The 22,973-nt window shown below is 48.8% G+C and overlaps 1 protein-coding gene across 3 annotated transcripts; it reads left to right on the plus strand.

The window, feature by feature from the left end:
- Positions 1-9,248: 9,248 nt before the first annotated feature.
- On the plus strand, positions 9,249-18,127 carry Snx20 (sorting nexin 20). Of its 3 annotated transcripts, none has more exons than XM_090357048.1 (4): positions 9,249-9,331; positions 14,374-14,511; positions 15,629-15,849; positions 17,371-18,127. In XM_090357048.1, exons 2-4 carry the CDS (start codon positions 14,382-14,384, stop codon positions 18,037-18,039), a joined length of 1,020 nt encoding a protein of 339 aa, XP_090213174.1. In that variant the 5' UTR covers positions 9,249-9,331; positions 14,374-14,381; the 3' UTR covers positions 18,040-18,127. The 3 variants fall into 3 exon arrangements, with proteins under 3 accessions (XP_090213174.1, XP_090213176.1, XP_090213175.1); XM_090357050.1 differs by having other exon boundaries at positions 15,698-15,849; XM_090357049.1 differs by lacking the exon at positions 9,249-9,331 and adding an exon at positions 12,695-12,768.
- Positions 18,128-22,973: the final 4,846 nt, after the last annotated feature.

A 22,973-nucleotide genomic window follows, 5' to 3' on the forward strand; every position in this document is an offset into this window, starting at 1 on the left:
TTCAAAATTTACTTTTAAAAAAGGTTAGAGTGGGGGCCAGGAGTTTGGCCTAGTGGTAGAGTGCTTGCCTAGCATGCACGAAGACCCGGGTTTGATTCCTTGGTACCACATACATAGAAAAAAGCTGGAAGTGGTGCTGAGGCTCAAGTGGTAGAGTGCTAAGCATTGAGAAAGTCCAAGGACAGTGCTCAGGCCCTGAGCCCAAGCCCAGGACTGGCAAAAAAAAAAAAAAAGGCTAGAGTGTATAGAAAGAGGCCGTTAAGATAAAGATAAATTTTAAAAGTAGATTGCTTTCATGACAAGTTCAAGAAGACAGAATTCAGGTAGGCAGCAAACTAGACATCCACAGGCCAAAAAAAAAAAAAAAAGGCAAGCACAAAACAAAACACTGGGTCTGGATTCCTACCTCACTCCATACACAGAAATTCATCCAAAATGGATCCAACACATAAACGCAAGAGTTAGCACTACTTCTGGTTTTTAGTATGTATGTGGTACTGAGGAATCAAGCCTGGGTCTTTATGCATGCTAGGTAAGCACTCTACCACAAGGCCAAATACCTGGCCCCATCCATCACCAAGAGACTTTTATCTCCAATTAACCACTCGGAAACCAGAAGTGGCGCTGTGGGTCAATGGTTAGGGTGGTAGCCTTTTGCTGAAGAGCTCAGTCACAACACCTAGTCCCAGAATTCAAGCCCCACAACCAACAACAACAACAACAACAAAAAGACAGCTCCACATCATGACCAAGGATATAATAAAGACACCTGCACAACCATGTTCATAACTGCAGTCTTCATAATAGCCAGGAGATGGAAACAACCCATATGCTCCAATACAGATGAATGGATTCAAAAACTGTGGTACATATATACAGTGGAGTTCTACAGAGCTGCCAGACAAGATAAAATAATGACATTTGCTGGGAAGTGGATGGATCTACAGCAAATCAGGTTGAGTGAAATGCCAAGACCAAAAGAACAGAACTCACATGGTCTCCCTGATAATTGGGTATTAGATCCAAACAATACAAAATAATGACTGAATAGAGAAAATGAAAGAGAAAGAGGGAATAACTGAATCCCTAGCAAAAGGAAGAAATATATAAGAGTGGACCCGGAAGAAATGGTTTTATTGACAGTATTCAAAAAGTTAAACCTTTTATTCTATATGTCTAGAGAGTTTTTGTGTATTACAACATTTTGTAGACTAGAACGATGATGCTTAGTATTATAACAGTAAAGTAAGTGAATGTGATAATTACTAAGAATAACTATGCACAGTACTGTAAAATATATGTAACCACTTAATAATAATAAAAGGGAACTCGACGAAATTAAAAAAAAAATAAAAGACAGCTCCAGTGGTCCATGTTTGTAATCCTAGCTTCTCAGAAAACTGAGATCTGAGGATCACAGTTCAGAGCCAACTTGGGGAAGAAAAGTCCATGAAACTCTTTTTTATTTTGTTTTGCTAGTCCTGGGGCTTGAACTCAGGGCCCAGGCACTGTCCTTGGGCTTTCACAAAGCTAACACTCTACCACTTGAGTCACAGAATCACTTCTGGCCTTTTCTGTGTATGTAGTACTGAGGTATCAAATTTAGGGCTTCGTGAATGCTAGGTAGCCACTAGGCCACACTCTTGACCTTCCATGAAACTCTTAATCATCCAAAATCTAGAAACGAAGCTGTGGCTCAAATGGTAACATATTGCCAGGTGTGGCAGTTCACGCCTGTAATCCTAGTTACTCAGAAGTCTGAGATCTGAAGATCAGGTTTCAAAGCCACCCCCGGAACTAAAGTCCCAGAGACTCTTATGTCCAATTAACCACCAGAAAACCAAAGTGATGCTGTGGGTCAAGGAGTAGTGTGGTAGCCTTTAGCTGAAGAGCTCAGGGACAACACCCAGGCCCAGCGTTCAAGTCCCACAACTGACAAAAAAAATGTTAGAGTACTGACCTTGAGCAAAAGAAAAAAAAGCTCAGGAGTAGTGCCCAAGCCTGAAGTTCAAGCCCTAGTTATGTACGAAATCAAACAATTAAAACACAGTCTTGAGGGTTACTTTTGGTTGCATTGAGGTGTGATTAAGAGATTAATTTCTTTTCTTTCTTTCTTTTTTTAATGGGTTTGAACTCAGAGCCTCACACTTGTAAGGCCAGGATTCTACCATTTGAGCCATACCTCCAGCCCCAATCTAGGTTATTAGTAAAGCTCATTTCTGAATGTGTTGGAGAGCATTTTCAGAGAGGCCTAAAGAAAGGAGAAAGCCTGTCCTGAATGTATGTGTTGCTGCGCATAAACTGGAGAGGGGGATGGAATAAAAATGGAGAAAGAAGAAAACCAGCCATGCAACCATGCTGTGCAACCCCTCCTTTCTCTCTGAGCTCATATGATGTGAGCTGCTCTGCTCCCCACCACGACCATGATGGACTGAAACCTCTGCAGCCATGAGCCACAACTCCTTTCTCCCTTCAGTTGTTCATGTCAGGTATTGTGTTGCACCAAGGAAATGTCTAATGCAGCAAGTAGCTAAGAAAATGGGAGAAAACTTTGTGAATGGTGTCTAGAATCAGATAGATAGATAGATAGATAGATAGATAGATAGATAGATAGATAGATAGATAGATCCTGAAACACAGTTAGGCACAGTACTCATGCCTATAATCCTAGTTACTCAGGAGGCTGAGATCTGAAGATAGAGGTTCAAAGCCAGCCCAGGCACTAAAGACCCTGAGACTCTTATCTCCAATTAACCACTAGAAAATGGGAAATGGCACTGTGGGTCAAGGGGTAGGGCGGTAGCCTTGAGCTGAAGTGCTCAGGGAAAGGGCCCAGGCCCAGAGTTCAAGCCTTCTGACCCATAAAATGTAACAAAACAAAACAAAACCTCCCGAAACACAATAACAAGAAAGGGTTAGTCCAGTGTGTGTGTGTGTGTGTGTGTGTGTGTGTGTGTGTGTGTGTGTGTGTGTGTGTGTGTGTGTGGAGGGGGGAAGAATAGGGCTTGAACTCAGGGCTTAGATACTGTTCCTTAGCTTTTTAACTCAAGGCTGGTGCTCTACCACTTAAGCCACAGCTCCACTTCTGGTTTCTAGTGGTTAATTGGACATAAGAGTCTCACAGACTTCTCTGCTGGGGCCAGCTTTGAGTATTGACTCTCAGTCCCCTGAGTGGCTAGGATTACAGGTATGAGCCACCAATGGCCGGCCTGAACAAAGGATTCAAACAGACACTATTACAAAGAAGATACAGAAATACCCAACAGGCGCTAGAAAATAGTCTCAACACCATTAATCAAATTCAAGTCAGAATCTCAATGAGCTCATACTAACATCAACTGTGGTGGCTAGTCAAAAGAGGAAAAAAAATCACAGCGTTGGAGAGAAAATGTGGAACTGGAAGAGCTCACACAGTGGTGGTAGGGATGTGACATAGTGGAAAACAGTCTGGTGGTTCTTCAAACTATTAAACATAAAGTAACAATATGATTCAGTAATTCTACACCCAGGAATATGCTCAAGAGAAGTGAACACATATGTGCATACAAAATTTTTTGAAACATGATATAAAAATCAATGTTAATAAATACTTTAAAAAAATTTGTACAAAAATCATCATAGCAGCACTATTCATTATAGCCAAGAAGTAGAAACAACCCATAGGGCCATTAACCCATTAACTCATGAGTGGGTTTTTTTTAAATCCACTCATTTGAAAAAGTGGAAGGGTATGTAGTTGGGAAGGTGAGAGCTGGAGGATCTCAATTTGAGACCAGTCCAGGCAAAAACTGTTAGGGTTTCATCTCAATAGAAGAAACAGGGTGTAATGGTAGTGCTCTATCATCCCCGCTACAGCAGGAAGTATTAACTGGGACCTTGGTCTAGAAAGCTGGAGGTGTGACTCAACAGAACACTCAGAAGCTCTGAGTTCAAATACCATCAAAAATCAGGTGGTTTCCACATGACGGAAAAGTATTCATCCACAAAAAGCTACAGAGTCCTGCTACACAGTACAATAGAATGCATGCCCCAGTTTGTTGAGTGACATAGAAGAATTTTGAACACATTTTGCTATGTCAACGAATACCCAAATGTCACATAAAACTTGGAGAATAAGCAAATCCATTGAGGCATTAGGTAAATTTGAGGGTCGTCAGGGAGTGGTGATAAAGGGACTAGGGCTTCTACTTGGTGTGGTGAAAATATTCTGCCATTAGATCATGGTGACAGTTATCTCGGCCTATGAATGTACTTCCAGTGCCTTGTATCTGTGAATGGAGATGGTGAAATGAAGCACGCTGGAAGCTGTTGAATAACAGGATGGGAGAGAGTGAGGGTTGGTGAAAGGGTCAATCCTGATTCAAGTACAGAATGAGATATGAGCATCGTATCAAGGCAAACAAAAAAACTCCTGGAGACTCTATCTCTACATAAGCAACATAAAGCCTGGCCAGGAGTCTGGCTCAAGTGGTAGAGCACTAGGTGAGCAAGCCAAACAAGTGGGAGACCCTGAGTTCAAACTCCAGTACTGGCTAAACAAGCATCATCTCTGTTATCTATGGTATTTTGTTACAGCTCCTGGAATAGATTGAGACCAAACTCCCTGCACACATAGCCCAGCTCCCGAGCTCTTCACTGAGTTTCCTCTCTCCTGCATATTCCCTTACCCCGTTATTATTTCTAGAAGCACTTCAGTTTACAATCTCACTTTAGCTAAATAACCTATCCCATAGGCTGAACACGCAGTTCCTCGGTTCCCAGGCATTAAGAACAGCCAGCTAGGCCACACACAACTGCTGTTCTAAGAAGTCAGCCCATCTGTGCGCCTGGATCTCAGCCCACGCCTGCCTTCCTCAAGTGCTCACCAGAGTCTTTGCTGGGTCTTCTGAGAGGAGGCATATGTCCATATGCTCTCCTGATAAGGAAGGTTAGAATTTCTCCACATCATCTCCCTGAATCCTGGCACAGGGCAGGCCTGAGCATCCTGAGGCTGTAGGAGGACCGGTAGGCCCAGCCATGGTGACTTGAGTGTGGGGGGCTGAGCACGACTACTTCAAACCACAACCACAGCAGCACCCACAGAACACTCTGGAGTCCTGATTGGAAAATCTTGCAGTCCTAAGAACCTTCACAAACTTCTGCACGTGCCTTGCAGGTCAGGTTTGTTTTGTCACCCTAAGCGGTCAACTGCTGTCTAATTTATCATGAAACGTGTTGGATGTCAAAGTCCCTAGGGGTTCGGACATCTGGATGGGACCAAGGCCCAGACTCAGGACAGGAATCACACCTGAGTCAGAGCCACCACCTAAGCAACCCCTTCTCTACGTGTACTTTTGCATTCAGTCACCTACCAATCACCCACCCACCACTCCCCGTCCCACTCATTCACTCATGCATTCAAATCACCTGCACATTCACCCACCTGCCCACTCTCTCTCCATCACCTTCCCCCCACAGTCACACAGCAATGACCTACTAAGTGTCCACTAGATGGCGGGCACCGTTGCTTGTTGCTGGGGACAGAATACAGACTCTGACAACAGTCTCTGACAGCGTTGCGTTTGAGACAGACCATCCAGAAGGAAACCAATAAGCACACTGTGACAGAAGGTGGCCTGGGATCTGGAGAGGGCCACTGGAGGAAAGTTAATGCAGCCACAACTAAGGATAGGAAAACCAAGCAGGGAAAGAACCCACACAGGGGGATTTCCAAGACAAGTTTGTACAACCCCAGTGGACCAGGAGTGGGGCAGGGACTGTCAGCCATTCCTCCTCCACCTTCTTCCTCAGTCTACTACCTTAAACCCTCAGCAAAAACAAAACTGCCGTCCCTGAAATCATGTGACACAGGCTTTTTACCTGGAAACAGGTGACATCGGTAGCTGCAATCTCAAATGGCAGCCCCTTCCCAGAATGCAATTCCCCTCTCCCTTGTTTGCGCAGCGTCCACTGTAAATGTTAACCCCTTCCACACTGCAGGTTCCTGCTCCACTTGAACCCAGCTCTATAAAACTGTGCTGTTTCCCCGCACAGCCGCTCCTCTCTGCTCTCCAGGTAGCCTGTATGGGAACCCAGCAGGGTCAGGAAGAGCCACACTGCAGATCACAGGGGCTGTGGTGGGGAGTTTAGCTTTGCTCTGAATGAGGCCAAAGTCACTGAGGTTTGGTGGAGGAGAGGATATACATCTGTGTGCTCTGATTGAATTCTACAAGAGACATCCAGACTGTGTCATGCAGGCATTGTCCCCTTCCTGACTCGTGGGTGGTCTTCGGTGGCCCTCCTTGCCATTTGCCTTCAGCACAGTAGTTAAGGAAGTCACTGTTCTGTCCCCACCACCACCTGCCTGGCATAGACTGAGTGCATCCTCAGACTCATGCTGAGATCCTAACTCCTGGGTGAGGGCATTAGGAGAAGCAGTTCCTTTGGAAGGGTGATTGGTCCTAAGATGGAGGCCCCAGAGCTCTCTTATCCTCTTTCTGCCACGACAGGATAGAAGATGGTCACTCACAGACCAAGGCTCAGGCTCTCACCAGATACTGAATCTGTCATCGCCGTGACCCTGATCTTTCCAGCTTCTGTAATCACAACAGACTGCTGTTTAAACCACCCAGGTGTGGGTGTTCTCGTTTTTCACGTAAGGCTAGCCAATGTCTAGCAGGTGCCCAAGTGGGAGTCTTCTGTCAGTCTGATATGGCTGAGTCCCTGCAGCACAAGCCAGATGCCGCTTTGTGTCAGGGAGTTTCCAGAAATGTCTCTTGTCCCCAAAAGAGGAAGTAGCAGCTGCAGCACACTGTTCCCCTGTGGCTGGGGTAGAAGGAGGGTGGGGGTGGGAAGAGGCTGCAAGGGCAACAGACAAGGGCTCAGCTTGCCTGGGCAGCTCACAGAGGCCCGGCTTAGGCAGACATGGATCAAGAACACTTGGAGGAGGCTGAGATCTGAGGATCAAGGTTCAAAGCCAGCCCAGTCACAAAGGACCAAAGACTCTTATCTCCAATTAACCTCTAGAAAAGGGAAGTGGGGCTTGGCTCAAGGGTAGGGCAGTAGCCTTGAGGTGAAGAGCTCAGGGACAGCACCCAGGCCGAGTTCAAGCCCCATGACCCACAAAAGGAGAAGGAGAAGGAGAAGGAGAAGGAGAAGAAGAAGAAGAAGAAGAAGAAGAAGAAGAAGAAGAAGAGGAGGAGGAGGAGGAGGAGGAGGAGGAGGAGGAAAAGGAGGAGGAGGAGGAGGAGGAACAACACATGGAAAGCTCTTTCTCACAGGAAGGAGTAGAAGGGAAAACCCAGCCTACAATAGTCTTGTCTCTATAACATGGCTAGAACCCAGGGCCTTACACATGCTAGGCAAGTGCTCACGTCACGTGAGCCACAACTGCAGAGTTTTAAATTTTATACTCTGTTTGTGATAAGGCCTCACTAACTTCTCTGAGATGCCTTCAAATTCATGACATTCCTGGGGTTGCAGGTGTGACCCTTCACATCTGGCTCCATGTTGGACCTTCTACCAGGTAGTGGGAGGTAGAGGCCAATGAGGTACAAGATGTCCCCTGGCTTGCAGGCAGAGGCACTGGCATCTGGTCCTTCCCCTGGGCTCATTCCAGAGAAGCATATATGCAGAGAAGGCACTACATGGCTGTTTCGGTAAGCAAAGCTAGCAGTTAAGCAAGCCGGTGCAATCACGAGTACCAATGAGAGGAGTACACTATCTTGGTTTGAGAATAACATCAATTCTCGGTACTTGTATAGCACAACACAGCATTGTTCCGCTTCTTAACTCATCTTAAACCTCCTGATGGCTGATGAGGGGGTTCCAGAAACAAATCATGGACGGTGAGCTTGAACAGATGTTTCATTGAAGAAGAGGTGCAGAAGGGAAATAATGCAAGCATCCATCTACCAGCAAAATCAGGGCTGTGATGTCTGTGGTGGACAGAGGGCACCATGGCTGGGAAGACATGCGGGGACCTGTTTGGGGGTAGAGGGCCAAGCTCCCCTTACCCCTAAGGCCAAACATAGTGATCATAGGCCACATCCCTGAGAAGAACTTTTTCTGGAACTTTCTGTCAGTAGCGTTGGATGCCGATGCTTTGTACCAGATGAAACTCTAAAGCTACCCACCAGCTGCATCCCCCTCTCCCAGCTCTGTGCTCCAATCCTCAGTTTCCCCACCTGGAGCCTGATGGCCCTCATTGTGCCGAGGTCATGGGTTGCTACATGTTAAACAGTCCCAGGATTTGGCTGTGCCTCCCAGTGCACCCCAAAGCGTGGATGGGGTTTGTGAGGCGGGCCAAATGAGAGGTCATTGGATCACAAGAGTGGAAAATCATCAGATTGGATTAACATCCTTTTGCGGGGGGGGGGGGGGGGGGTGGAGGTGGGGGTTTGCCAGTCCTGGGCTTGATCTCAGGGCCTGAGCCCTGTCCTTGGACTTTCTCAAGGTTAGAGCTCTACCACTTGAGCCTCAGCACCACTTCCAGCTTTTTTCTATGTATGTGGTACCAAGGAATCGAACTGGGGTCTTCGTGCATGCTAGGCAAGCACTTTAACCACTAGGCCAAACTCCTGGCCCCTAACATCCGTTTTTGATGTCAGCACTGGAGTTTAACTCAAGGCCTGGCTCCCTTCAATTTTTTGTGAAAGGCTGTCATCCTGCCACTTGGGCAACAATTCCCCTTCTGGATTTTTGGTGGTTAATTATTTGGGAACAGGAATCTCACAAGCACTCCTGCTTAAGCTGACTTTGAACTGTCATCCTCAAATCTCATCCTCCTAAGTAGTTAGGTTTAAGATTGTGAGCCACCAGCATCAAGTTTGACACTATTATTGTGGGAGTAGATTGTTATTACCAGAATGGGGTTGTTAATTCTTGCCCTGGAATCTTTTACCATTCTACCTGAGGGCCCTCTATCAACACTGCCATCTTGCTTTTTTCCTTCCCAGTCTCCAGAACAGTGAGCTAAACAAACTCCTTTTAATTAATCTGCCCCGTGGTTTTCTGTCAAAAGGCACAGAAAAGGACAGACACAAAGACATTGTCTAGACCTCTGAAGGGTATGGAGGCTACTGGAAGTGAGGCCAACCTGGACTGCTGAGCCTGGCCCCATGCCCTTTCTGTGGGGTGCCCCAGGCTGTCTGTCAGTAGGGCTCAGTAGACTACCTTTCGCCAGCCAATGGGCTGTGGCGGTGGGGAGAAGGTTCCTCAGCCTATTTCCTGTTTTCTTACAGGAAACAGCAAAGCCAGGCAGCAGACAAGGCAGACACTCACAGAGGTTGGAACAGAGAGCCCATCTTCTCCTTCTGGACCTGTGGACACCACCAGAGCCTGGAGATTTCAGGTCAGTCAGCGTTAGACCCAAGCTCAGCTTCCCCGTCCACTATGGCTCAGTCCCCTCCTCCTGGGGCCTCTTGGCTGTACTTGATGGGGCAGCGAAGTAGGGAGGAGAGGGTGTGACACCCCCTAGGTAAGGGGCTCTCCATAGTATGTCAGGAAAGAGCAGGGAGCAGCTCCTCTGCACCTCCCTGCTCACCTCAACTCATTTTGAAATGCCAGACAGGTACAATCTTTAGGGGCCTGGGGAAAAGTCCAGACCTGGTTACGAGGTGTACCAGAGAACTTGCTTCATCACAGCCGCAGTGACACAGAAATTAGATCTAAAATACACTGGGATATGATAGCTTATACATGATTCTAGATATGCACACACAGTGACACCAAAAGATGGGACTGTTAGAAGAAAAACACAAGGCACAATGCCTTTTCCTATTTATATAAAATAATGTACATATTGAAACGATCTCCAAGATATAGAAGCATATCTGTACATCACCCCTCTTTTTTCTTTCTTATTTTTTTCATTTTTAGTTTTTCTTTTTCTCTTTTTTTGCCAGTCTTGGGGCTTGAACTCAGGGCATGAGCACTGTCCTTGGACATTTTTTGCTCAAGGCTAGCACTCTTACACTTGAGCCACAGCACCACTTCTGGCTTTATTTTAAGTATGTGGTACTGAGGAAATGAACCCAGGGCTTTGTGTATGCTAGGTGAGCACTTTACCACTAGGCTATGTTCCCGGGCCCTGTTTTTAGTTTTTGATGATCTGCCTTCTTTATATAGGGTGCATTTGTGTGTATATCTTGGGAAGGGCTGAGAAAGTCCATGGACAATGCTCAGGCCCTGAGTTCAAGTCCCAGGACTGGAAAAAAAAAACGAAGTGTGAGTACTGTGAGAAATTTTGTAAAAACACAAAATCATCTTATCAGACAGCAAATGGAACTTTCCATCATGGAAATCCCATCAACAGCAGTGTGGTTTATATCCATTTAGTTATAATTTTCCTTACAGAAACACATTCACACACAAGTCATAGGTATGTTACAGAACTGTGAATCATACATTATGTATCACTTTGCACTTGGATTTTTCTCTTCATGAAATATCATGGTATCCTATATTGCTATATATGGATCTATACCTGCTCCTTTCCGGATAAGTAGTATTGATATCTTCTTTAACCTTTCTTGATTTTAGCTTCCTTGATTTCTACCATTTTAGTAAAAAGGAGAAAATTACAGTACCACTTCATGAGGTACTTGTTAGGATTCTAAGTAAACGCTGTCTGCTGCATAGGAATGCTAAGAAACAGTATTATATCATTTTGTTGTTATGTTGAATATCATATCCTACAAGTAGATATTTAGTTCTTAAATATTTTATTTAATAAACACTGTCATATTTCCTTTGAAATAATCTGACAAACAAAATATATGATGGGAAGAGACAGGATAGATGGTAATAGCCTATGACTCAACAGGGATTGCATTGTATTACAGCGTATTGGCAAAACTCAACTAATGTATATTATGTATTTTCCCCTTCATTGTATATGTTTTACATCAATAATCTTCATGCTTGGACATGTGGGGGAAGTATTCTGAAGTAGAAATTTATTTATTTATTTATTTATTGGTCAAGGAGCTTGAACTCTGGGCTTGGGCACTGTCCCTGAGCTCTTCAGCTCAAGGCTACCGCCCTACCCCTTGAGCCACAGGGCCATTCCAGTTTTCTAGTGGTTAATTGAAGATAAGAGTCTCACGGACTTTAGTGCCCAGGCTGGCTCTGAACCACTATCCTCAGATCTCAGCCCCCTAAGTAGCTAGGATTACAGGTGTGAGCCACCATGCCTGGCTGCAATTTGTTTGTTTGTTTGTTTATTTATTTATTGCCAGTCCTGGGGACTGAACTCAGGGTCTGAGCAAGGTCCTTGGGCTTTCTTCCGGTTTTTTTTTTATGTAGGTGGTACCAAGGAATTGAACCCAGGTCTTTGTGCCTGCTAGGCAAGCACTCTTACCACTAATCCAAACTCCTGGCCCTGCAATTTATTTTTTGAGAAGTCTAAACAATAAGATGGTTGAACAAATTACATGAGTGGACTGTGATAAAGCAAGTATAATAAAGTGTGCATGGTAGAAAATTTTAAAAAAGACCCCAATGGGAGTAGCAAAGCATGGATTTTTCCTTTCCATACCTCTGTCCTTCAGTGGGAGACCTAACAGGCCAGCTGACCTTGATTGCTGAAATCCACTTTCTAGGTGTCCAGGTTTGTCCCTGCAGAGTCGAGACATGATCTCTGGATCGTCAAGGGTCTTGAGAAAGCCAGTGTGCTGCTTACCAGACATCAGCTGCCTGATCAGGAGAACAGAGCTGGATGGGCTGCACCCCAAAGCCCAGCATCTTCATCATCACCCATTTCACTGATGAATCAATGGAGGCAGATTCAGAGCAGCTTCCACTGGAGACACTGGGTCAAAAATCCCATTAGAGGGCCGGGAGTTTGGCTTAGTGGTGGAGTGCTTGCCTAGCACGTACAAAGACCCGGACTCGATTTTTTGTACCACATACATAGAAAAAAGCCGGAAGTGGTACTGTGGCTCAAGTGGTAGAGCGCTACCCTTGAGGAAGAAGTCCAAAGATAGTGCTTAGGCCCTGAGTTCAAGGCCCAGGACTGGCAAAAGAAAAATCTCATTAGATAAGAAAGCATAGGCTACCTGAATCTTGCCTGGGAAGTTAGCAGGATACAAGGGACCTACCTGTAGCTTATGTCACCTTATTAGGACAGGGCTGTGCCACACTTCTCAGGGAGGGGACAGCAGCCAGGGGCTGGGAGGTAGTAAACAACGCACCTAAGGACCCGCAGTCAGGACTGAAGGCTTCCTTAAGAGTCTGAGAAACAAATGATGCAGTCCTAGCCAGTCAAGGTCCTGTTATTTGACTCAGTTTGCCCAAAGGTGAGGTAGGGTCTCTTTTGGCCCACTGGATGCCTGGAGAACACCCCACTCTCCTTCCACTCTGCACAGAAAGCTCAAGACCCTGAGGCATGGGGCCCATACCCTGATGGTTTGGCCCACTGAGGAGGCTCTCAGGCCTTGAACTAGGGCTGGAGGGGAGCTACTGGAATGATCAGGCAGCAGTGGCCCCTCTCTGGCCAACACAGGAGGTCATCACCTCATCTTTATCCTGAATTTGGGCTACAAAGTTGTGTCCCAGCCTCTGCTCCATCAAATCAGATTTTCCTGATTTGTGCCATTTGTCATTCAATTACAGCCTATAGCTTCATTAAGAAATTTCTATCACCACGGGGGCTCAAAGCATCGAACACCTGCCAGATCCTAAAAGCAAGACTGTGCCAAGCTCTGAGCTGTGTTCACTATGTCTCCTTAGCTTAGTCTCACACCAGCTTCCAGACCATGTCACAGGATGTGAAGCACAGAAGCTAAGGTGACTTCCCGGCTAACAACCACCTCCTTTACTTTTTTGGGTTACTGACAATTTCTGTGTCAACTAGGCCCTCCTTCCTCATCTCAGAGAAGGAGGAAGATTTTGGGGTTGTACTGGCCCTTCCTCTTGGCCAGTTCTGTGTCTCAGTTCCTTCCTCCCAAAGAAGAGGCAAAACTAATTCCTTCAAAGTTGGCGGTCAGATTCAGAGGGAGCTGGGGGTGGGGGGGGAGTGCAAGGTAGGGCAGAGTTCTGTTAGGAATAGCTCAGGACAGCTGGGAGTGTGGCCTAGTGGTAGAGTGCTTGCCTAGCATGCACAAAGCCCTGGATTCGATTCCTCAATACCATTTACACAGAAAAGGCCAGAAGTGGTGCTGTGGCTCAGGTAGTAGAGCACTAGCCTTGAGAAAGTCCATGGACAGTGCTCAGGCCTTGAGATCAAGCCCCAGAACTGGCAAAAAAAAAAAAAAGAGAGAGAGAGAGAGAGAGAGAGAGAGAGAGAGAGAGAGAGAGAGAGAGAGAGAGAGAGAGAGAGAGAGGAAGGAAGGAAGGAAGGAAGGAAGGAAGGAAGGAAGGAAGGAAGGAAGGAAGGAAGGAAGGGGAAAAAGAAAAATTAGCTCAGGATGTTGTGGTGTCATGTAGAACTGAAAACACCAACTTGAAAGGAACTTGTCAAGGAAAAGCTGACTTCTGAAGGACCTACCATTCTGGCAAGCACAGAACGGGCAGGCGGCTCCCTTTCTTTCCCTAGCCCAGCAAGCCCCACCCCTCCACTCACTTTGGCTGAATTCAGGTTCACAGCCAGCAAAAAGGGTGTCGCTTAATTAACAGGATGTAACTGAAATTCAAGGAGCGTCTATAACAGAATCTCTTGTTAAAGTGCTCAGGAAAAGGTTGTATGTAATTAAAATGTAATTAACAAGGCCAAGCCACCTGGGCAAAACAGGAACCCTACAGAAGAATTTTCAAGATTCAGAGGAAGGCAGCAAGCATCAGCAACACATTTGAGATACATTCCAGTTTGCTTATTGGTCCAGTGACCAGCTGTGTGACCATGGGCTGGACTTCAGTATCCTTCTCTGTTGTTCGGCCAGGAGATGATGAATTTTGTGAGCATTGAATTAGACAGGGTGGTGTGAAGACCTTGACAAGTATGAAGTGGGAATAACAAGATATCAGTCAATCTTTGATTTTAGACCGACAGGTACATGTATACATAGATTAGATACATAGCATGAAATAGACACTTGGATGATTAATAGATTTTTAGGAAAGTAGATAGATACGGAAATTGATTCTAGAGATAGAGAGAATGCATTTGCATAGTGATATAAAATTAAGTACCAGGACTTTTGTCAAGACATGCCAACACCTTTTTCCCAAGTAACGACCAAAGCCATTCCCTGGATCATTTGGAGACTCTGGGCCACCTAGGACCCATCTGGTCAGCTGAGGAAAGGCCCAGGTTTGATCTGGGTCTGGGGCAGGCAGGGAAGGATCCAGCAAGGTGGGGGATCGTTGCCACGCTCCTCTCCTGTGGATCCCAGGCGGGACCTCCAGGAGTTCAAGATGAACAGACATTCACTATCTTCTCTTTCACCTTGGCAGCCACAAGCATGGAGAGTCCGGAGCACCCCCAGACCCCCGGCTGGACAGGAGCTGTAACCCAGTGCACACCAAGGACCAGGCAGGAAGCAGCGGCCATGGGCCCAGACCCCCTGTGTCTAGGACCTGATGGACATTTAGGTGGGTTTGAGGCCCGGGGCTCAGGACAGGGGCATCCCATAGGGGATGCTCTGGTCATCCCAAGGCCGACCCAAGACAAGGCTTTAGTGCTGTTTGCCTGGAGAGGACTCTACAAGGTAGAGCAGAGAACAGTCCCAGTGGGTGTCCCCCAGGAGGGAACACAGGTCAGTCATTTTAGGGACAGGACAGCCAGGCTATTATCCCACAACCCCATTCCTATGGGCCGAAGGGGGCTCCTGAGCATGTCACGGTGGCCCTGGAAAGGCCTTGGGACCCAAATCATAATTACTTCCTTGAGGGAACCAACAGACTGCAAGTTTCGGAGCGGCGTCAACGCGCCCAGCCATCACCGACCATGTCAGCTATAGCGCCATCTCCTGGTACAGAAATCTTCTCACAGTTGCTCCAAGTGCAGAGAAAGCAGAACAGACTGAGCTGACGCTTAGCACAGGGTTCAGAAAAGAGAAATGCCCATGAAGAATGATTAGAAATGTCACCAAAAAGCTCCCAGAACAAACAGGAGGCCCTCACCTCACTCCACCAGCCAGTCAATGTGGCATGGGGGGTGGTTGGACCCACTGAAAGGACCCCAGACCCCTTTACAATAAATGCACAAATATTTGCTCAGGTTCTGTGGGGGAAGGATTCTAAGTTTTCTCTAGATTCTCTGAGAGTTCTGGGTTGGAGGGAGGCTTGGGCAGCGCTGCTTTCTTCCAGGCAGAACATGGGAGGCCTGGACTCCATGTGTGAGGCCACATGGACAACGTCAGGACAGGGTCAGGATGATCCAGCCAGGCTGAGTTGGTGTACAACCTTCTCACAGCTCCCCCCTACCCCCCCACACCACCTCCCTACCACCAGTCTGTGCTCCAGGGGTGCCTGCCATAGCTGCAGGGTTCCTGCTTTGGGGAGTACAGATGTAGACAGGCATACCAGGTCCTTGTTTGTGGGGAGCATGGGGTTTTCTGTCTGCAGACTTGGAACAATGCATTTCATAACCAAGAAACGGTGGTTGAGGGGCAGGTTGGGTGAGAGGGTCATGGTGAGTGGATTCGGTCAGGCTGCATACAGGGGTCCCATTCAGGCCACCACTAGATCTAGATCTATTTTACAGCAGCCACTTCCCAGAGCCCTTGGCTGCCATGGATGCTGCCCATACAGTCTCCTAAGGGTGATGTCCTTCCAGATGCCCACGGTGGCCCAAGCTCCAATTCCAGCATGACCACTCGGGAGCTGCAGGAGTGCTGGCAGAAGGAGAAGGGCCACTGGAAGCCTGTCAAGCTGCTCTTTGAGATCGCCTCAGCACGCATCGAGGAAAGAAAACTCTCTAAGTTTGTGGTAAGTTGAGGTCCTGTCACTGCCTCCTTCCTGGCTTTGGGCAAGTCATGTGAAATGACAGTGTTTCCATCCATAAAATGGGTTGACACACTGGTCTTCAGAATTCTCCCAGTAAAATCATGCCACGTCCTGGGAAGAAGAGAAATGAAGTCACTGTTCCCATACTAAAGAGCTGGGTTCCAGCCCATGCAACAAGGGCCTCTTTCCAGCCATTCCTTCACGGCAGCCTATCCTTTCCTGTGGTTTTCTACTTCCCTACTTTGAACTGGATCACATTTAATCAGACACAAATACACTTCAGTAAGAGCCCAGTGTGGCGTGACATAAAGAAAAGCTAATTGTAAGAGCAGAAACCCAGCTAAGTAAGATGTGACTACAATTCTGGCTGGCCACCGTGGCACAGGATGCTCTGGGCTGGGGCTGCTGTCTCTGCCAGACTAGAATTTCAGCCTGGGAGAGAGATGTAGACTGCTGCCTCCACCTTCATATCATCCAGACCGAAACAGTAAGGATGGCCAATGGCATGCAGGGCACAGCCCTTGTGTGGCTCCAGAGCACTGACCCTTATTCTGCCATCATTGAGGAAATAAATCAGTTAGCGTTCCTAGTATTCATTTACAGAGGAGAAAACTAAGGCTCAGAAATGGGAAGTCACCTGTCTAAGACCACACGGCTTGGGAGGGGACTGCAAATTCTAACCCAGGCAGTGTGGCTCCAAACGGACCCGGGAAAGTTGTTTTTTCCCTTGCTGTGTAAAGTCGTCGCTAGGAGATGAAATATCATGCCATACCAGAAACCAACTTTCAGGTGTTCCAGCCCAAGCTTCCCCAGTGACAGTTTGGGCAACACTAAACCAAGAGGGACCCCAGGCTCTTTGCACGGGTAGGTTCCTTTTCCCTTGAGATGTGTCTAGTTGTTATTCCAGGATGGACTCTTGCTGAGAACAATTTCTAGATAGCACAGCACAGGAGGAAAGACAAGAACAGTGGTGGGGGAACATGATCAAAGCCTGCCACACACCTTACAGGCTGTGGTACAAATGCCACAATGAGACTAGTTACACTGTATGTAAGTAATATCTGCTCAAATAGATACATGTGACGCACCCACCACCCTCGGACACAAAAATGAGTAATCAGCAGGGCAGGATGGTGCATGCCTGTAATGCCAGCGTGCAGGATAGGCAGGAGAACCGTGAGTTCTAAGTGAATCTGGAACTTGATTATACAGGGCAAGAAGACCCTGAAGAGACAGGGAAGGAAGGGAGAAAAGGGGAGGGGGAGGAAGAAGGAAGGAAGGAAGAGGAGGAAGAGGAGGAAGGGAGGGAGGGAGGGAGGGAGGAAAGTTGCATGTGCGGGTGGCCCACGTGGGGATGCGCTTTAGATTGCCCTGGTCGTTCTTTTTTCGGGGCGGGATGGAGCCCCAGCCCTCCGGCCTCCGTGGCCTCCGTGGCCTCGCGGCGCGATGGAACCCCAGCCCCCCGGCCTCCGTGGCCTCAGTCCTCTGTGCTCCCCTGCGCAGCTGTACCAGATCGTGGTGGTCCAGACCGGGAGCTTCGACAGCGGCCGGGCGGTGGTGGAGCGGCGCTACTCGGACTTCGAGCGTCTGCACCGGAGCCTGCGCAAGGCGTTCGCGGAGGAGATGGAGGACGTGGCGCTGCCGCGCAAGCGTCTGGCCGGCTGCCTAGCGGCGGCGGCGGTGGGCGAGCGCGCACGGGCGCTGCGCGAGTACCTGCGGCAGGTGCACGCCATCCGCGCCGTGCGCCGCTCCCGCGAGTTCGCCGACTTCCTGACCCGGCCCGAGCTGTGCGAGGCCTTCGGCTGCCTGCGCGCCGGCCGCTACGCGCGCGCGCTGGAGCTGCTGGGCCGCGCGCTGCCGCTGCACGAGAAGCTCACGGCGCACTGGGCCCCCGCGCGCGTGCCCGCGCTCTGCGCCCTGCTCCTGTGCCACCGCGACCTGGGCCGCCCCGACGACGCCTTCGCGGCGGGCGAGCGCGCCCTGCGCTGCCTGCAGGCCCGGGAGAGCCACCGCTACTACCGCCCGCTGCTGGATGCCATGGTCCACCTGGCCTACGCGCTGGGCAAGGACTTCGTGTCCCTGCAGGCCCTGCTGGAGGAGAGCCGGCTCCGGAGGCCCGCGGACCGCAGCGTCACCCTCAAAGAGCTCACGGTGCGCGAGTACCTGTCCTGACCCCACCCCACCCCGCCCCGGGACCCCTGTTCGTGTCTTGTGTCCCCTGCGTGCCACACTCGCCGCATCTTAAGACTGCAAACCCAGACCAGGCTGTGGGCGGCTCATGCCTGGGATCCCAGCGACTCGGGGCTGAGATCTGAGGATCGATGGTTTGAAGCCAGCCTGGACAGAAAAGCCCATGAGACTCTTACCTCCCACAAACTACCCTAAAACCCAGAAGTGGCGCCGTGCCTCAGGTGGGTGCAGTGCTAGCCTTGGAATACAAAAAGCTCAGGAACTGCACCTAGGCCTTGAGTTCAAGCCTCAGGATGGGCACACAACAAAACCAAAACAAACAAACAACAAACCCTACAAGCCCAGCTGCCAGGACTTTGGGAGTCATGTGGAAATTACTGATGTTTCTGTGCCCCGCCAGAGGAGAAATTCATGTCGAATGTCATCCATAAAGCAGCAGGTGATTTTCAGGCAGACAGCTCTCTCCAGCTGCCCAGGCTTCTTCCTCTCTTCCTGTGGGCCTCAGGGCTGCTTGTAAACATTCCCATCTACCTTTCCCCTGCCCAAGGAGCCACCCCCTCCCCTAGTAGATCTGAAACTCATCTATTGTTAATCCAGCTGAGTCTCTTCCCCAACCCTCCCCAGGATGGAGTCTAGACCAAAGACCTGACCTCATTAGGAGTCCAGGCTGTTTAAGGCTGGAACCTTTTGAAGACCTAAGCCATCTGGCTGAGCCTATCAGGGTGCATGAAGAGACTGTAATTTGAGAACATTAATATGGGGTACCCCTTCTCCAGAGCAGGCATCTGGCTTAGAGGAGAGAGAGGTCAAGGTAGTCATGGACCAGCAATCACCAAACTGCAGCAGATGCTATTCAACAGCGACACCTTGTGGCGGTCACTGGAGTGTTTGCCCAGAAATTCGGTATGTCCCTGATTACTGGAAGAGGAAGACACTTCAACTGAGCACATAAGAAATTAAAGTGTTAAGTGTAAATTTTTCCGTGGTGAGTCTATTTGTAATGTTGAAGAAGACTTGGTAAATTATCAAATGTGGCACGTTCTCAGTTGTAAAATGCACCAGAAAAAAGTGCAACAAAGAGTTTAGCCTTATCAGGTGCTGGTGGCTCATGTCTGTAATCTAGCTGCTCAGGAGGCTGAGATCTGATGATTAATGTTCAAAGCCATCCGAGGCACTAAAGATCCAGTTAACCACCAGAAAACTGGATGTGGTGCTGTGGCTCAATGTAGCAGAGCACTAGCTTTGAGCTGAAAGAGCTCAGGGACAGTGCCCAGGCCCAGAGTTCAAGCCCCATGACTGACAACAACAACAAAAAAGAGTTTAACATATTAGATTCTAGAGAAAAAAAAGAAAAACCCAGAGATCAAAGTGTCAGGTTCTCAATGTCAAGGTCAGTGAGGGCTGAGCTGCTCCTGTGGTTTGAATGCCCCACCAAAACTCCTCCAGCCCATTGTGGAGCATGGTGGCAGGACTGGGGCAGGTAGTTAGGTTAGATGAGACTGTGAGGATGCACGTATGGCTTCCTAAGAAGAGATTCACATCAGCACATTTGTGGTCCCCTACACAACTCTGGAACTGAGGAGTCCTAACCAGTAAAAAGGCTTTTATCCAATACAGACCTTCAGGATGGGGGCTGAATAAACCTTGTTCTTTGCCCAGTCTGGCATGTACTCATAGTAACAGAAAAGGAACAAGGACATGGCTGTGCACACAGCGCAGAGAAGAAGCTCTGTCAATCAAACTTAGCACTGGGTGGAGGGTAGGAAGGCAGTCTCTGAGTGTTTGGGCTGTGAGCTAATATGCACCTATATTTGGGGACTGAGAGCAACAGGACCTGAAATAACTGCAGTAGAGGGCGTGTGTCCAAGTGGGTTGCAGTGGAGGTGTTGTGGCCCCTGCAAGGAAAAAGACCACGAGGATCTAGGTTGGTGAATAGGGTAGGGCACTAAAATATAGGGGAAGGAAGTGATGTTGTGGCTCACGTGGCAGAGCACTAGCCTTGAGCTGAAGAAAGAGCTCCAGGACAACGCCCATGTCCAGAGTTCAAGCCCCATGACCAACCAAAATAAAATGTAGGAGGAAATGCATACAGATGGCTCCCTGGTAATTCTAGCTATTTCAAAAGGTGAGACCAGGAGGATTGTGATTTGATGCCAACTCAGGCAGAAAAGTCCATGCAAGTCTATCTCCAGAATAACCAGCAAAAAGCCACCTGGAGGTGTGGCTCGAGCAGTAGAACACCAGCCATGAGCAAGAAAACTCAGCAAGGAGGGTAATAAAGGGGTGAAAGAGGATGAATATGCTTGCACTCATGCTTAAAAATAGAAATAATGAAACCTGTTGGAATGTTTTGAGTGGGGTGGAGAAAGGGTGGTGCACCATATGCATGCATGGAGATGTTACAGCGGACTCCCCTCCTCCAAAACTGATGTATGCTAATCATGCTAAGAAGAGACAAAGCAGAGCTGCAGAGGCTCTGGAGTCAAGTCCCAGGGCTGGAAAACAATACACAGAGAACATCTACGGGGTTAAAAGGATTATAGGTGTTCCTGTAAGCCTTCCCAAAGGGAAGGACTAGCCCTCACATGCTGCACAGGCACTGGATTTATCCCAGTTTCCAGGACAGGCATCCTTTGAGCCCCAGTCTCTTCCTGACATGCGCAGTGTTGGCCTTCTCAGGTCTCCAAGAGCCTGCGTCTGTGGGTGCGCTGGAGTTTCCGCTGGTCACTCACACACCGTGTCTTCAGCCATGACAGTTGTCTGTGCTGGGATGGCCTCCGTGGCATCTCACGTGGATGATCTCTTGGCTCTGCCAGGAGACTCATTCGTTTCTTTGGATTCTGGAGCAAGTCTCCTGGAGGAACTTTCTTGGGGCCCAGTGCACCCAGCTGGAGTACACACTTCCTGCTTGCTGGGGGCCCCCCACCCCCACACCGGAGTCTGTGGGAGGCAGCAGCTAGCAGCTGGGGCTGGACCCGTTCTCCTAGCTTCTCAAAGCTGGGTCCACTGAAGAGGTGCAGCAAAGTTGTCTTCCACGCTCCAGGCAGGGCTTCAGGACCAGAAGCACAGAAATGCAGACCTTCAGGCCCTTCTGCATATGCTCAGTGGAACCCCTAAACCCACCCCCAAATAATCCCTATGTGCGCATCTTTAAGTTGAGTCATGACTTGACTTGATGAGACCTGGAAGAAAATCCCCCACAGAGCCACTGTCCTCCAGCCCTGCCCAGCTCTTCCCCAAAGATGTCCATGTCAGGCTGGAGCCCACCTCACAGATATAGCATGACTGGCTCTGGGCATGAGGTTCCAGAGCCTGTTCCCATGGCCAGTGAGAATTTCCCAGCCTTTTACCCATTCTGACAAAGCAGTAAAAGCTTGTCCTGATCTTTGTCAGAAAGTAGCCCGGGTTTCCCCTGCTCGGTTCAAGCTGAAGTCTCAGTTAGGATTCTGGCACCATCTTCTTTTTACATCATTTCTACATCACTTGGGTCGAGCCCGGATAAGACCGAGCCCCATGGTAAACCCTAGAGATGGACCAAGGGGGCCCATGTCCCGGGGGCTGGCCACCTCTGTGTGAATCTATGTGAATTCCTAGAGGTTATGGGAAGCGTCTGGGTCACACAGCTACCAAATGGAAGAGCAGGAAACAGCTCAGGACCGTTTGATTCCCCTTCCCTCCAAGGTGCAGACAACAGGAGATGCGCCATGTCCCACCTCTCACCTGCTGGGACCCTTCAAGGCCATCTCACTCACCTTTGTCTACAGATTGGAAACCAGATGGGGAGGCGCCTCACTCAAGGTCACAATGAGACAGAGACAGTGCCAGACTTAGGGTGTCCCAGGATGCGCTCAGAGGCAGGAGTCCAAGAATACCTCTGGGTCCAAATCCTAGGACTCTGGGGAGCCAACCAGCCAGACCTGGCCTGGCTCCCTGATTGGAGACTTGGTTCAGGTGGAGTCAGACCCCAAGGTCAGCATGTCCTTGCCTCTACTTCCCACTGCTAGTCCTGAACTGGGACTGCCTTTGAGCAGTTAAATCGGAGCCAGTGTCACCGGCTGGCAGAGGCAGGACTCCCAGTCTGTCCCCAGCTAGCCTGGCCCCAATGACTTCTCTCATATTCCAGAGCCAGGCTGCACTGGCACATTCCACAATACCACCATCCTTGCATCTTCATTCAGTGACATGTCCTTTGCCGTTAGGGACCAGCAATGCAATCAACTGTGTTGTCATCTGCCACTGGCTCCTTTCCTTTTGGCAATCTCCTTTTACTTATGCAAATTTATTTCAGAAAGAAACTTCCTCTCACTATCCCCAAGTGACAAATCTGAATCCCCTGCTATAGTTAGAAGGTAGCTATAAAGGTAACCCCACTGTCCAGTGCTGTCAGAGGTCGTCTGTGTCTGATTCACACAAGCCCGTGGCTCTGCTGCCTGCTGCTTGCCCATGACCGCAAGCTCTAGCCTCAGCTCTGCTTGCTCTCCAGCTCCTACATTCTAGACCTGCTTTGATTTGGGTGACCTAGCCACAGACTTTAATGCCTCACAGAGGTGACATCCAGCTCCAGTGTCTGACTTGAGTCTGATATCTGGCAAGAGGGAAGGAATGTTCTGGATTGGGCCAAGTCTGAACCTGCAGCTTCTGACAGCTGTCTCAGCCCATTGAGCCCATTAAGAACTGGTCAGTGAGCCATCCCAGCTCTTCTCCCAGGCAGTAGCCATACAAGCCACTCCTTATCCATCTCTCCACTGGTTCTGTCAACACGCAGACCTGTGGCACCCCTGTGGTGTCTGTTTCTGGAAAGAGCTGAGTGCAGCCTTGGCTAAGACAGATACAGATGTGCGTCTTTCCTTGGGGCTTCTCTCAAGACACACAGACACTGGACAGAATTGTCCTGCAAGCAGAGATCAGAGAAGGCT

Source organism: Megascapheus bottae, chromosome 24, assembly GCF_031878675.1.
Source record: "Megascapheus bottae isolate mThoBot1 chromosome 24, mThoBot2.hap1, whole genome shotgun sequence".
NCBI classification, from domain to species: Eukaryota; Metazoa; Chordata; class Mammalia; order Rodentia; family Geomyidae; genus Megascapheus; species Megascapheus bottae.

Coding starts and splice junctions, on each gene's coding strand:
- Snx20 (XM_090357048.1), top strand. CDS start 14,382: ATGGAGAGTCCGGAGCACCCCCAGACCCCCGGCTGGACAGGAGCTGTA. Junction 14,512..15,628: donor AGGACCTGATGGACATTTAG/GTGGGTTTGAGG, acceptor ATTTTACAGCAG/CCACTTCCCAGAGCCCTTGG. Junction 15,850..17,370: donor GAAAACTCTCTAAGTTTGTG/GTAAGTTGAGGT, acceptor TCCCCTGCGCAG/CTGTACCAGATCGTGGTGGT.